The sequence below is a fragment of the Mesoplodon densirostris genome, chromosome 13, assembly GCF_025265405.1.
Source record: "Mesoplodon densirostris isolate mMesDen1 chromosome 13, mMesDen1 primary haplotype, whole genome shotgun sequence".
Taxonomy (NCBI): domain Eukaryota; kingdom Metazoa; phylum Chordata; class Mammalia; order Artiodactyla; family Ziphiidae; genus Mesoplodon; species Mesoplodon densirostris.
The window spans coordinates 1,579,524-1,593,385 of NC_082673.1; the positions used below are offsets into that span (position 1 = coordinate 1,579,524).

Sequence of the window (13,862 nt, forward strand, 5' to 3'; positions counted from 1 at the left end):
GTGGGGGTGGGTGGGTGGGTGGGAGGGGAGGGAAGCCCTGCTTAGAGGAGCCAGTGAGAGGAAGGCTGCGTTCAACTCTCCAGGTTATGACCGCTTCCCGCAGCCCGACCCCGCCGCCCCGAGGCAGGCGCAGTGCCGAGCGGGCAGGACGGGCTGAGCCTGGGCGGAGGTCGGCAGTGGGGCCCAGCGCGGAGCACGAGGACACAGGGGTCCTCAGAGGGATGCGGGTACTCGGATGAGCTGCCCTGGAGTCGAGTGACTCCTTGGTGCTAAAGTCCTCTGAGTCACCACAGTGGTGGCATGAAGAGAGGCCGGGACTCTAGCAAGGTGCAGGCGGAGGCGGCTGGGGCAGGTCTGGAAGAGGGGCAGGGGGCAGGGCGTGCGCTGAGCTGCCCGGGAGGCTGTGGCTTCTCCCCCAGGTGCTGGCACCCTCTTCAGTTCCACCGCAATTACGGAGAATTGTTTTAAAGGTTTTTTTTAGTTTTAAATAAAGTAATAAAACAGGGTTATCCACGTGGAAGTCAATTTGTACCCAACCTACAAGACGTTTAGGGACAGACGCAAAGCATTAGTTCTTTGCATCAGGAGTTCAAATCACGGTCAGTTAGGGCCCACGCGTTGGCAAAGAAGTTAAAAGACGGTGCGGCACAGGGACGGGGTCTGCGTTGGCCCAGCCGGCCTTCCCGGAGGGTGTGAGGTCACATGCGCTGGAAATCTCAAAATGATGCAGGCCTGAAAGCCAGCATTCCTACTTCTACAAAGTTACCCCAAGTAAGTAAGCGATGATGCATGTGAAGAGATTTATCTACAAGGACAGTTCATTTCGGGAAGTATTTGTAACAGCAAAAATATGGGAATATCCAAATGCGAACGGCAGGGAAAGAGCCTCACAAGCCCTTCTCTCTCAAGCTGCCACCTGATGCCCAGGGGCACCCGCTGGAGAGTGGGGGGCAGGGGGAAGGCAGGGCTGTCTTCAGGGCTTCCTGGCCAGTGGGCGCAGAGTGATGTGACCCCAGACGAGGGGCTGCACAAGGGGAGTCCCAGGTGTGGGGGGAATGCACTGAGGGGCAGGGCGGGGGATGGGGACCAAGAATGGGGTCCAGGTGGAGACACAGCAGAGCCAGGCAGAGAGGGAGCTCCGCATGTGCCGGCAAGGGAGGCACCCGGCTGACTCCAGAGGGAAGCTGAGAGCTGCACCCAGGCCTCGGCCCTCAGATCCAGGGAAGAGCACGTCCCGCCTCCGCCCACCCACAGATGGGTTCGCCTCCTGGTGTCCCGCGGTACTGTCCATCCCTGATGTTTACCCAGGGCCGCTCTGGGCAGCGGGCTGTGCCCTCAGACGCCTCCAACAGTAGCACAGATCGTATGAAGACAGGTTCCGTGTCTCTGAATCTTCCTCAGGGCCCAGCAGAAAGATGTTTCAATGCTAAATGCCAGAATCATTGTGCTCTGGATGCCATCTTGATTATTTACTGCTCCAAAGGAAATTCAGTAGTTTCGGTGATTTTTTTATTTAACATCTTTATTGGAGTATAATTGCTTTACAATGGTGTGTTAGTTTCTGCTTTATAACAAAGTGAATCAGCTATATGCATACATATATCCCCGTGGGATAGGGAGGGTGGGAGGAAGAGACAAGAGTTTCAGTGATTTTTAAACGTGTGCCCAGCATCTTTCTGACGTGAGGAAAATAACTCATGATGATATAGTCTCTCTATTCATTTCATTCATACAAACATTTTATGACAGTTATGTGTCAACAGACAGTCTAGGTGATAACCTGTCTCTGCAGTGTTCACTCGTCTGGCCAAACCCAACCACAGCTAATAAGGAACTCCTTGTCTTCGTCTAGCTTAGTGGCATCTTACACCAAAGTTGAATGATATATGTTAGTCAGCCCTGACCCCTCTCACCAAACACGCAATTCACCATCACCTTCTGAGCTAAGCAGGAAAAATACACAACACGGATGAGCCTCTTTTTCTACTCACTTGAGACAACAAGACATTTAGGAATTCACACCTCATTGAATTCATTTGGATCTTTGAATACTTGGGCTTCAAATTCTTTCTGGCTCTGCAAAATGAAAGTGCTCAAATTAGTACAGACTTTCAAAAAAATAAACAAAAAATGTTCCTTAGGCCTCCTAACATCCGAAGAGACAGGCAGTGACCGAGGAAGAGTGGGGTTGGGGACCTGGGGGGCTGCGTGTTCACCCGCAGGCGCGGACTCCGCTCCAGCCCAGCGCTGGTTCTGGGCCCGCAGGGTGGGCGAGACCACATGGCCTGGCTCCCAGGAGCCCCCGCCATGAGCTTAGGCTCTTGGCCAGAAGCTGGGAGCTCAGCTCAGTGCAGTGGGGGCTGCAGGAGTGCGTGCACGTCGGGGGTCCAGGGAGCTCAGCACGGCGAGGGAGATGCCTCCTGGAGCGGGAGGCTCTGGACGGAGAGCTGGGGGTGGGGGAGGGACGAGGTCGAGTAAGACAAGAACCCAAGGGACTACCACCTGGGCTTTCTCAACAAGGCGGGGGTGACCTCGGCAAGAGCTGTTGCAAGAGGGGGCGGGAAGAAGCGATGGTCGTGTAGGTCATAAATATGGACAATTCGTCCAAGATGCTTGGCTGTGACAAAACAAGCCTTGGACAGGAAATGAAAGCAGGTGTGGAATTAGGGGAAGTTCTCTCCTTTTCTTCCCTCCCTCCCTCCATTACTTCCCTTTTGTTTGTCAGATGTGACAGGTTTAGGTCTTTAAATTCTGGTGGGAAGGTTTTAGCAGTGAGGAAGGAGGTTGAAGATGTAGGGTAAAGATGAAGGTAAATGATAGAGTTTCTGAGGAGATGGAAGGACATAGATCCAGGACTCTCCATCAGGCACTTCTGAGATCTCTCCACCCACCCACCGATCTATCCACCTGTCCATCCACCCGTCCACCCGTCCACCCATCCACCCATCCATCCACCCATCCACCTGTCCACCCATCTACCCATGCACCCACCCACATATCCATCCACCCACCCATCCATCCACCCATCCATCCATCCATCCATCCATCCATCCATCCATCCATCCATCCATCCACTCAACATTTACTAGGGACCCACCATGTGCTACACAGTACATGTGAGGAAATATGGTGAAAACCCTCCAAGTTCCTGCCTTAGGGACCTACATCTACACGTTGAGACAGACAATAGTGAGTAAATACGTTCTGTGTGATGATAAGAACTATGAAGAAAAGGAAGCAGGGTCGGGGATGGAGGAGAAGTGAAGATGACCAACAGCCTCTGAGCAGAGACTGAACGAGGCGAGGTCTGGGGGAAACGTTCTGGGCAGCGGTCACGGTGAGCACAAGGGCACCAGGGAGGCAGGGTAGGTGGCCGGGGGGGCTCCAGGGGAAGAGAGGACAGGACACAGCAGGAGACGTGGCTGGAAAGAGAGAAAGGGGCCTCATGCAGACTTCAGGGCCCACTGGGGAGGGGCTCGAGCCCAAGAAGGGCATGAGAGCCTTTGTGTTCTTACATGTACTGGATATTGTGGAGGACAGTCAGTAGGGGAACAGCAGTGGAAGCATGACCTGGGCTGGGTGACTGATGACAGCGACTTGATGGAGGCTGGTGGCCAACAGACGTGGGAGAAGAGATTATATTCAAGGGCTTATTTTGAAAGAGTAGCGGAAAGTGTTACAAGAGAGAGGTTAAGGATGACTCCTAGGGTTTTGACTGAACACCTGAGTGTGTGGGGTGTCACTTACTGAGTTAGGGGAGGCTGGGGGAGGGGCAAGTTTGGGGGGAAATCCAGAGTTTATTGAGATCATCTACTCTGTATGTTAAGAAGGCAGCTGGAGAGACAGACTGGAGATTGGGGTGGGTGGGTATAGGGTAATATTTATATATCGCATCACTCCATCTGCCTAAAATCTTCCAACAACTCCTCACGACCTTCAAGAAAAACCAGCTCCGAGCTCCACGGACGTGGCCCTCTGTGTCTTCCAGCCTCATCACCAGTCTCGTGACCCCAGAGGCTCTTCTAATACAGGTTCCTTTGTATCCCCCCCACCCCTCGCTCATGCATGTCCTTCTCTCTGCTTGGGCCCTTCTCCCCCTTGTGCATCTGGCCGACCGCTGTGTCCGCAAAGACCCAGGGACACTTCCTTGTCCCTCCAGTGATCGCCCCATCTCCCTGCAGCCGGTTTCCATGCTCCTTCTTGACTACACATACCTCCCTGAGCTCCAGCACCAGGGCCCCGGTGACCTAGGACAAGTTGCCTAAACCCTCCTGGCCTCGGTTTCCTCGTTTGTACAATGACGACAATAGTACTGCCTACTTCCTAAGGTTGTCAGGCGATGGAGTGAAACCACACAGGCGCAGCACTTTTGGCACCGCTGGCAGAGATGGAGCATTGCTCCAGGCACTGACTAGTGTAATAATAACGGTTATCACACTGTTGTGTGACTAGTTTTGTGTTGGCTTTTCCCTGCTCTTGAGGGCGGCCCTGGAGCGTTTCATCCGGGTTTCTGGCCCACATTACGCTTCCATAATCGTTTCTTACAGGAAAAAACAGGTCAGTGAATGAAAAAGTCGCACCTGGCTACAGTAGTACAGTGGCATGAACCAGCCCCTCTTCCGAGGCGGCCTTTCTCTTTCTAGAAGCTGTTCTCTGCGGGCGAACGTGAGTCATCGGACCACTTGCCAAACCAAGAAGTCCTGGGCTGTGGCTCCTACATGACATTTTGGTCACTGTTCTGTGAACGTAGTGCCGTTACCTTTGGGTCAGGAAGACACGGTCCAAACGCTTCCAGCAGAAGAGTCTCCTCCCTCACAGCCTGTTCATAGTCTGCGAAGGACAGCTTCCCGTCGTGGTCGTGGTCCTGGGGGCGACCGGCCACACCGCAGTTAACATGGAAAACACAACACAAACACACACTGTCTTCTCATGGCCCAGTGTTCACAAAGAAGACGTCAGAAAAGTATGAGGCTAAGTACTGAAATTGAAAGAAACTGTCATATTATGATAAAGGAGCACAGTCCGAGTGCTGTCTTTCACCAGGCAGGAAACTGAGAGTTACTCTAATTTGAATTCTTATTTCTACCCCATATCTGTGGATTTCACGAGAAAACTCTAAATTACCCATCGTACCATTTTCTTCAGGGTTATTTCCACCAAGTCTTTGATTCCTTCGTCCTCCTCGGACGGCTGCTTCAGGAGGTTATTCTTCAGCATGTGGAACATCTCCTCCTTCGAGATGAAGCCGTCGCCGTTCAAGTCAAACACGTCAAAGCAATCTTCAAGAAAGAAGTACGAATGTGCTGCGGCCAGGAAGGCAGCCTTGGCTCTGATGCTGGTCCAGGCCCAGGGCTCCAGTGGTGTTTTGATCAAGCCTCGGGCCTCAGTGCAATCAATTCCCCTAATAAACGCCTGATGTCTGCTTACTGAATAGACTCAACAATCCTCAGAAAGTTTCCTACACTTAGCTTCAAAGAGCAGGCCAAGGGACAACAACTTACCATTCTCATCGTGAAAACCTTGGAAAATGGATTGAAATGTGCCTCTTAAACAGAGTTCATTGGGATGAATTAGGAATTAGCTAAGAATCAGAAACTTGAATCGATGCTGTATGATGACAATTTGAGTAACAAAATATGTAAAACACTTAATACCTAAACACATGTGTACGTGGTCAGCATGTGCACTACACACCTCTGTGGTCTTGCTTGGCATGGATTCCGCCTCAGAATTTCTTGATTTGCCTTTTTATTAATTTTTTTCAACCCTTATTATTGACCTGAACTTGCTCCATAAAAGAGGCTGATGGGAATTCACACCAAGCAAACAACAGACAAACCCAGCCACTGGCTGGGCTGGAGGACATTGATTTACATTCTTTAGATGTACTTATCATAAAGTATAAACCAATAGGATAAGATGAAGTCTTACATTTCATTTTTTCTTCCAGAGTTCCTCGAAGAAACACTGATAATCCATAAACCCACTCTGATACAGTTATGCGACCATCATTGTCTTTGTCAAACACTCGGAATACTAAAAAAAAACGAGAGAAGTGAAATATGACATTTGTGCTGCGTTTCTATTCTCAGTGATGGACCCGCACGGGCACTACACACTTCTGAAATTTAGGCAAAACTTCACGACCTTATGGTCCCATGTACTCATTTGAGAAAGGAGGAAACTAAGATGTCATAACATTGGAAAACTCTTTTACTTAAGCTTTCACATTTTCCCTTTATACTTTGTGGGAACCAATAAATTCTGAATATCTAAATACATGAATCAACAATGAACATATACACATATAGGTACATTAAATTTGTTGATATATGAACATAAAACATATAATTTTATATTTTGTTACCCAAGAAAAGTACTGCTATTACATGATAGATAAGATTATATCTTTTGTGTGTGTGTGTGTGGTACACGGGCCTCTCACTGTTGTGGCCTCTCCCGTTGTGGAGCACAGGCTCCAGACGCACAGGCTCAGCGGCCATGGCTCACAGGCCCAGCCACTCCGCGGCATGTGGGATCCTCCCGGACGGGGCACGAACCCGCGTCCCCTGCATCGGCAGGCGGAGTCTCAACTACTGCGCCACCAGGGAAGCCCTATATCTTAATTTTTATTGGAATACTCTTGATGATGTAAGGAAATTTAAATGTCCTTTTAAAACTATTATTTATTATTCTATTTACTAAGTAGAAATATAAATAGTTCTGGTTTTCTGATGTAAAGAAAGGAAACCTAGTTATTCAAGTTGACTTTGTCCTCTTCCTAAATACACAAAAAGAGTGGTCTCTATCTTCTTCCCTACCATGCTTCCCTATGAATATAAAAATTAAATTTTTATGTTCAAATGGATTTGGGAACACAGAACATGAAGCTTCCCACCCAGAGTTTGTCCAAACTCCCAACTGATTTTCCCAGTTATTGCTGGATTTGGCCCGCCTAGACACTGACGTCGCTCACCTCTGTCCATGATCATGTCGTCCGTCATCCCACATGTCACGTGCAGGATGTTCCGAAAGGCGCTCCGATCCAGCCCGACGACCACGCCCTGCCGCTCTCTCACATCACCCACCAAGTGATAGAAAAGATTGATAAGGCATTTCACTTCCAATTTAGTAACTGTGAAAGAATGAAATTGAGATATAACAAAAACGCCTTTGAATCTTTAATGTCCAACTTAAACTTTGCACAAATGAGTTTTGTAGACAAACAACACTGGAATCATCAATGGGCAGCTGTCAACAGCAGACGATCCTCTTTTGAGATTCGTGACCCTCAAGTTAACAGAGGGTGGTCACTACCCAGAAGTTCCCACTGAAGTAAGGGCAGCAGCCTTCCCTCCAAACAGATGTAGGTGCAGAGTCACATGTAGAAAAAGGACGATAACATTAGCCAGGTCACCTGAATGCGGATTGTGGGGTCTGATTCTAAGTAACCATGGTGATGTTAAAAATGGTAACTTTCCCCCAGCATTTTGATTATAGGCATTCGTAAGATTTACAGTTTAACTTTTCCCTGGAAATAGATACCAGCCTCCCCCAAACCAGGCAATAACTTTCATCTCACATTAGCCTTCGTGAAGCCGTGAGCCAGATTTTGGAAATCAGAGTCGCCTATTTTCCAATAAAGAAGGATTTAAGCATATTCTAGCACCCAGTAAGGTTCTCGCTGTGAGGGATGGAAATTAACAGGCATCCATGCTGCAGCACTTTGGAGGGAGGACTTTTTTGTCTAAAGGGTGTGCACACACATGCATGCTTGCATACACACGACTGCATAGAGGGCGGTGCTGTAAACACTGAGCTAATTGTGTCCCCATCGGCTGTCCAAGGTGTGTAGGTAGAAGGATTAGTGTCTGGCATTAAGAACATAAAGGTGAGTTTAAATATGAAGTAAAGGTGGAAGATGGGGAAAATCTTATTTCAAAACAAGACAAAATTAAGGTTGAGTATTTTTAAAAACCAGGATGGAAGCTGTGTGATTTAAGGGAAAACAGCCCAAAGAAATGGATAAATCCCACCTCAGCTTGCAGGCCAGGATAGGCTTGAGGGCGATTTCCAGTTTGGGGTGCCACAATTTAAGACAAACATTCAAAACGTTGGAAAACAAATGATTTAGTAAATAAATTGATAAAAAGTAGAAAATAATGTAATGGCTATAATTTTAAAAAGAGCCTTTACTTGCCACAGAAAATGGTATGAATGGTATGTCACTTCTTCTTCAAAAAATTACACACAGAAATACTACATAATCCAGTGATTCCACTTCTGGGTATTTGCCCCAAAGGATTGAAAGCAGGGACTCTGATACTTGTACACCATTATTCATAACAGCAGTCGTCACAACAGCCAGAATGTGGGAGCAATCCAGGTGTCCATGGGTGGATGAGTGGATGAATAAGATGTGGTCCATCCATACAATGGACTATGATTCAGCTTTAAAAAGGGAGGAAATTGTGACTCATGCTACAACTTGCCTGACTCTTGACTACATCATGCTGAGTGAAACAAGCCAGATGAAAAAGGACAAATATTATATGATTTCACTTATATGATGTACCCAGAGTGGTGAAATTCATAGAGACAAAAAGTAGACAGTGGGTGCCAGGGGCTGTGGGAGGGAGAAGTGGGGAGCAACAGTTTAATGGGGACAGAGTCTCAGGTGGAAAGATGAGAAAGTTCTGGACGTGGATGGTGGTGACAGCTGCACAATGTGAATGTACTTCGTGCCACTGAGTGGTGCACTTAACATAATTAAAATGGTAAATTTTATGTATGTACATTTAACCACAATAAAAAACTCTAAAAATAAAAAGTGATGTTAATGGTTGGGGAAGAAAAACTTGCATGAAGAATGATGCAGTCTGATCACATATATGAAATGCTAGCTGAGGGGATGCTGATTAGCCATTTTTCTTTCTCAGCTGAAATAAAAATGAAAGAGTATTAGCTTAATTTATTCCCCAAAAGATCCAAGATGGGTAATTTTTCCATAGGAAAAAATTCTCTTGCTGAAATGTTTCTTATATCATGCCACAACTAAAAGATCCACGTGCCGCAACTAAGACCCAGCGCAGCCAAATAAATAAATAAATAAATAAATATTGAAAAAAAAAAGAATACAATACTAAATGAAATTAAGGAAATTTGAGAATAGATTTTCATCTTTTTGGATTGGTGTAAGTCTGCTGTGCAGATCAGATCTGCAGAATGGTGGATTAACTAGACAACCATTTAAGATACTTTCTTCTTTGATTCTACAAACTCTATCCATTTCATCTTGGTGGGATTATCACCTGGCAACTAAAAGGAAATCTGACTTTAGAAGAAAGGTCCTCTGTTTAAAGAAACTTAAAGTTATTATAACGCCCATGATTAGTCACTATTTCTATAGAATTTAACTAGTAATCATCAAGGTTCTTACGGCTCACTTTAAAAATTTTATGTAGGAGAAAAATCAAAAGAGTTGACTGGTTTTCTTGCCATGTTTTCACTTATCTTTTCCTTTTATAAATTTATTTTATTTTTGGCTGCATTGGGTCTTCATTGCTGTGTGCAGGCTTTCTCTAGTTGCAGCGAGCAGGGGCTACTCTTCGTTGCAGTGCACAGGCTTCTCATTTCAGTGGCTTCTCTTGTTGTGGAGCACGGGCTGTAGGTGCACGGGCTCTAGGTGTGTGGGCTCTAGGTGCGTGGGCTTCAGTAGTCATGGCGCGAGGGCTCAGTAGTTGTGGCTCGCAGGCTCTAGAGCACAGGCTCAGTAGTTGTGGTGCACGGGCTTAGTTGCTCCACATGTGGTATCTTCCCGGACCAGGGCTCAAACCAGTGTCACCTGCATTGGCAGGCGGATTCTTAACCACTGAGCCACCAGGGAAGCCCTCACTTACCTTTTAATATGTTCACAGAATATCTGCAATACATTGAAAACTCACTTGAACAGGAACTAAATCAAATTCAGTGTTCGTTGTGTATAGCAGTTATTGCATTGTTTATTTAAAATGTTTACTAGATGTTTAAGATCTGGCCTTTTCCCAGAAATGAAAGTATTTTAAGAAAAACAACAGGACAAAACTCTCATCAGATTATAATAACCCAAATAATATCTTATAGAATGACTTTTTTTAGATGTTTAAGATGCTTATTCACAGCCTTTTATTTCCAGCACCATCCTGACAGGATTTCCTACCACTCATCATATTAGATACTAAGTATGATTAGAAGGCACTAGATCTCATAATCTCTAGAACGACATCAAAACATGTTTGTTCTTTCTTTGCACAGTGGGAGTCGTCTGGGGATTATGGCTTCTATTTTTTTCAAAGGGGCAGTAGTTTTGCAATCAGCACTCAACTTCTAAGATTGCTCATCAGATATCTCCCTCATCTAAGCCATATCCATAGCGTCCTTGCCCAAGCAGTCCTGTTTTTCAGTCCGAATATAATTTTAAAGTTACCTGTGAAATTCTAGGACCACTTTTCAGAATATGTGTGAGATGGGAGCAGATGTCTTCAATAGGTGTCCATCTTGCCACCTGCCAAGTCCAATCCTTTACTTTGCTGGAAAGTTGGGTCTAGAGTTGGGAACAGATTCTTTACCATGTTTTTAGCTTTGTGGAGCTCCTTGGTTTCCAGGCACATTTCCTTGCTCTGAGATACAGGTTTCTGTGCCACTTCACCGTATCTGTCCTAAGGATGTTCAACCACTGATAACCATTTTCCCTTATAGGTCTCTTGTTAATTCCCCAAACTTGGACCTTGTCAGTTGATTTGCTCTAAGAAGAGCTGTTGGTTGGGCTACTTTTCTTGAGTTCGGTGGTTTTTAGTGCTTGTTTTCCACCTGTGTCTGAAGCTAAATCCACATGTGTCTCCAGGGTATATAAATCACGTTTCTATAACGTAAGGGTAAGTTAAGAGAAGGTTTGAGAAGCAAGTATGTGCATGTGTGCGGGTACAGCACTAGATACCTGGATACCTGGAAATGCGACTTAAGATCATGGGTGCCGGGGGTGCCCGCCCCAAGGAGTTGATGCTGGTGTTCCCTTCCAGGCTTCTCTTTAGGGTCGGGCGTTGAGAGGCCTCCGACTGCGCTCAGGCTCTGCAGGCGGGACACTAGCACCGGGCAGGACAGGACCTGGCCCAGGAGTCTCTGCACACCCGGCACCTGATTCTTACTTACAATGCTTGCAATTTTTAGTTAAGGAGTCCGTCAGCTTCTGAAGCTTCTTGCGGTTCATGCCGGCCGCTCAGGGAACCGGGCCGCGGCCCGTGTCCAGTGGGGCGGCTGCCGGGACCCTCGCGAGGTCTGGGCCTGGGGCTGCCGGCGAGTCTCCCCTGTGCGCGTGCGCAGGTCCTAACACGCGACGTGGCCATGGCAACGGCTAGGCGGCTGCCGATTGGCTGCCTGGCTGAGGCGGGCGAGGTCCTAACCCGCGGCGTGGCCATGGCAACGCCTGGGCGGCAGCTGATTGGCTCCCGGGCCGGCACTGTCTCCCTGGGAGGGCCGGCCAGGCGCGCTGGGACCGCGTTCCGACTGTGACGTCGGCGGGTGACCCTCCAGGTGTGGCTGGCTCGAGTTCACAGCCCCTTTAATGAGATGCACCGTGAGTCCTCAGGGCTGAATTCTGTGGGGATGTCTTGGGTGGTGAGCGCGACACCAGAGAGGCTTCAGGTCCTCAGGGAGGTCTGGGAACTCGGGGGTTGCAGGAATGAGCACGTGTGGTCCAGACGACGGCTTTTCGGGTGCGGGAGGGTGAGGGGCTCGCTCTCAGGTTGCCAGTCCTTTTGCCAGGAGGGAGTCTGCCACAGGATATCTTCAAGTTTTTGGTGATGTTACAGAGAGCAAGAGGCGCTTGGACTAGTTCCCCGCCCCCCCCCATTCATTCTTGAGGCGGGGCTGGAGGCTGTCTGTGGAGTCTGGGGAGAGCCCCTGGCAACTTGTAAGCTGGTTAAAGAGGCAACCTCCCAAATAAAGACGAGCTGACAGCTGACACTAGCTCTGGGGTACAGCCTGACTTTGCTTTTCTGGAAAATGTCCCAGTAAAATGGATATTCTACTTATTTGAGAGACAGGTTCTTTGACTGCAAACAAAGGCTAGTCCTTACATCTTTACTATGAGAGGACTTTCTGCTCTTAACACAGATGAAACACCCTCTTTGAATTAAGACAGCGATAACATGCGTTAGTTCAGCCAGGAGCAAAAAACCTACAATATTCTTCAACATGTCACTTGTTTCGCTTCCGAAGGCAAAATACTTTTGAATACAAATTATTCTATAGTGTGTGTACTGTCATTGTTAAACTGAAAGCAGAAAAATTCTGCCAACCGTATGTAACAACCTCACATGAGGTCTCTGATTCTCTTTCCTTGTTTCATTTGTTTGTTGAATGGAGGACTGGGACGCTGTTTGAATCCAGGGTTGAGGATGCCTGGGGAAGGCGGGCAGGCACCGTATTATCCTGAAGCAAATTGCCTGAGAACTGTTAACTAATATGAAGTGATAGTGAATGTGAGATTGCAACAGTTAGCGGTTCAGTGGTATTCCTGTTCGTGCCCTTGTCCGGCAGGTGCGGTGTTTCTAATAGGACTGTAGGGAACAAATGGGGATGGGTGTATTCTGATACATGCACTGCGAGACCTTAGTGATTTGTCAGATGCCAGAGCTGTGGCAAATATTTAGCCCTTAGAGATTGTTGGGGTGCTCGTTATAAAGACAAGCAGCCCAAAGCGTGGCTGTCAGGGGCTAAGAAGAGGAGCCACGGGCCACTCCCGTCCCTACCAGGTGTGCTGAACAGACTCCCTGCTGGCGTGTCTGGGGAGCAGCCTCCACGGGTAGGAGCACCTCGCTGGGCGAGTTCAGGCGTCTGGGCAGACCTCATGCACTGGAAGCTTCTCGAGCACCTTTGGGGAGCAAATCCGTTCTTCATAAGCTTCAGGCCTGGGCCCCGCCATCTGTGTTCCCTTAAAGTGGAAAAGCTAATGAAAGGGCAGTGCCACAGGAGGCTGATTAAGAGTCAGGTCTGTTCTAGCAGCAGAGATCCTGCACCTGCCGGGAGACCTTGGTGACGCGTCCTATTCCCAGCCCCCCTTCCCCCAGGTCTTTCTTCTATGTTATTCTTTTAGCCAAAACTTTACAAATTCACCATAGCATCTCTCTTGTGTCTCTGAGAGCATTGTGGAACTGGCCTCACCATACGGTCTTGCAAACCTTTCTCAGGGAAAGCAGGTATTTACTAGGGGCGTCTTTTGTCCACATACTGGCAAAATTCAGAGCGTTCTCTACATTCTTGTGACATTCTGAACTTAATATTTTTAGACCTTAGAATGAGCTGTGGGCCTGACAGAGTCTGCTGAGTGCATCTCAGAGCCGGTTGTAGTTTCTGTCCATAGGTTTAGTTGCTTGTGTGGAGGAGATGCAGCATTGCGTTCCAAGGGCTTTTTCCAAGAGAGGCAATTAGGCCTCAACAGTTACCTCATATCAAATCAATCAGTAATAGAATAATCAAAAACTGGGCTGAGTTTGTGCTGTGCATGAAGTGATTATAGAACTTACCAGAGTTCAAGCAGCTTTGAGATGGATGCTTTTGTGAATACAAAAGTACGTTAAAGTGACTATGAAAGCTATAACTGCTTCCTTTAATTTTGTGTGCAAACAGTTTTCTCTTAGACTCACAATTAATTGGAATTTTGCCATAATAAAGAGCTTGGACGTTGAATTGATGAAAGTGTTTCCTTCAATGTGGACCTTTTATGATGGAGGTGTTTGGAAGCTGTGGGAAATGACATCACAGAATTGATTTCCAAGTATGTTACAAGTCTATTATGAAATTACTTTAATGAAAGGAAAATATAA

The 13,862-nt window shown here is 47.4% G+C and overlaps 1 protein-coding gene across 1 annotated transcript; it reads right to left on the reverse strand.

Moving 5' to 3' along the window:
• Positions 1-1,543: 1,543 nt before the first annotated feature.
• On the reverse strand, positions 1,544-11,336 carry CLXN (calaxin). The gene is made up of 6 exons (XM_060116142.1): positions 11,188-11,336; positions 6,977-7,135; positions 5,932-6,036; positions 5,134-5,279; positions 4,760-4,864; positions 1,544-2,076 (listed from the first exon to the last, which is right to left on the reverse strand). The coding sequence occupies exons 1-6, from the start codon at positions 11,243-11,245 to the stop codon at positions 2,017-2,019; spliced, it is 633 nt and encodes a 210-aa protein (XP_059972125.1). The 5' UTR covers positions 11,246-11,336; the 3' UTR covers positions 1,544-2,016.
• Positions 11,337-13,862: the final 2,526 nt, after the last annotated feature.

Bases quoted from the DNA above. Each gene is read 5' to 3' on its own strand.
- CLXN (XM_060116142.1), bottom strand. From the start codon at position 11,245: ATGAACCGCAAGAAGCTTCAGAAGCTGACGGACTCCTTAACTAAAAAT. The intron at 5,280-5,931 runs GTAAGACTTCAT...TCTTTCTTGAAG, and splicing joins TCTGGAAGAAAAAATGAAAT to ATTGCTTTGACGTGTTTGAC. The intron at 2,077-4,759 runs GTAACGGCACTA...TTCATTTTGCAG, and splicing joins CGTGTCTTCCTGACCCAAAG to AGCCAGAAAGAATTTGAAGC.